Below are 1,557 nucleotides of genomic sequence, written 5' to 3'. Positions count from 1 at the left end.
GGTTGCTGTGTTAAAGAGGAGGAGAAGGGGCATCGGAGGGAAGAAATACCTAAGGTTAGAAGGAAGGAATAGAGAAGATACCCAAAAGTTCCAAAATGTCTCCCATAGGCTTCAGAGGATCTGATCTAGTATCAGTCACCACAGCTTTATGATTAGTTAATGGAAACAGAGTTAGTCAGTGTTCCGTAAGCTGTGAAATGATCTTCCTGTACCTTGATAGAGCATGCGTCTTCAGGAGGCAGGATCCCTTTTGCAGCTGAACCCTCATGGGACCACACTCTCATATCTGGAAGCTGAGGCAAAGAGTGAAACCTTCCTGGAGGAAAATGTCTGCAGAAAGATGGGTGTCAGGAAGAGCAAGAGGTCTTGGCAGACAGGGCTCCTTCCTGGCTTAAGGGGTGGCCAAGCAGTGATCATTAGAATGCCCCCTCATCCTTATTTAGATTGCATGACTGTCCTGGTTTTGTTTTTGTTTTAGCTTCCTTAATTTTATATTGAAGTTTTATATCCAAGGAAAACTGAGATGGTTGGTTACCCTAGGCCTACCCCAAAGTTAGACTTGAAAAGATAATAAAGGTGGTCGGTGTTGGAGGGATTGCTGTCCCCAGCCATCTATCTGAAGGTGATCATTTTGTAATTGGAATTTGTAGGACCACAGGGAAGGTAAAATAAGGGATAAAGGGGAGAAATCAAACTGGCACCCACACTGAGCTAAACAGCACAGGGACTAATACTGAAGAGGGCCTTAGGTTTGTTCTTAACATCTTAGTTGTACCATCCATGTGCACTGACTTTTCTAAATATGCTTTTTTCTCTCTCTCTCTTTTCGTAGGGAGGCAGGACAGTGTGTGAGAGAAGTCTGTTCCATTCTATCTTGTGCCCAGCACCTTAGTCACACAGCCCCAGGACAGTGCTGCCCCAAATGTTTGGGTGAGTGAAAATTTCCAAGTCAAAGAACAATGTAATTTCTTCTAGAAGTTCCTGATGAGTGTTCATGCATGTTGCTATCTTGGGGTTCTCACACTGCCCTGCTTCAGGGCTTGTTAGAGATAACCACTTGCTCTAATTGTGTGAGCAGCAGTGTGGATCGGCTTGGCCCTCACCTGAGACCTGCCCAGAGGCTTCCTCTCTCCTGTCATGCCTTGTTTTTGGAGGCTGACATACCATGATCACCTGGGATAATGTCCTGTGGGTGAGAACACTGCTGAAGAAACTGTCTCTAATTGGGCACAGACTATTAAGAGTATGTGGTAAGGACATTTGAAGTAAGTTTATGGAAGAGTGTAGACTAATGTTACCTGTCAAGTCAAAAAACATGAAGGAGGATAACATCAGGAATTGAGATGTTTGGAAGAAACAGCAATTGGCAGTCCACACGAAGAGCACTGGCATTTTCTCACTGAGCTATAGACAGGGCCCTGTACTGTGCATTTGGTTATGTGCTTTTTCTCCTTGAGATTTCTCAAGAAGTTGTGAAACACAGTTACTAAAAACAGAACTCCTGTGTGTTACACAGGTGCCATCATGTAAAAATTTATTTTTATTTTGTGTGTATGA

General features: G+C 43.7%; 1 protein-coding gene across 1 annotated transcript in view; it reads left to right on the top strand.

Moving 5' to 3' along the window:
• Positions 1-1,557, top strand: part of LOC108491446 (BMP-binding endothelial regulator protein-like) — a 28,265-nt gene that overhangs the window by 15,761 nt on the left and 10,947 nt on the right. Inside the window, exon 2 of the mRNA XM_017801323.2 lies at positions 833-930. Coding sequence (XP_017656812.2) covers positions 833-930 — 98 coding nt within the window. The remainder of the gene's footprint in view (positions 1-832; positions 931-1,557) is intronic.

Source organism: Nannospalax galili, unplaced genomic scaffold (genome assembly GCF_000622305.1).
Source record: "Nannospalax galili isolate Female #2095 unplaced genomic scaffold, S.galili_v1.0 scaffold883, whole genome shotgun sequence".
Lineage (NCBI taxonomy): Eukaryota > Metazoa > Chordata > Mammalia > Rodentia > Spalacidae > Nannospalax > Nannospalax galili.
This window is presented reverse-complemented; position numbering and strand designations above follow the sequence as displayed.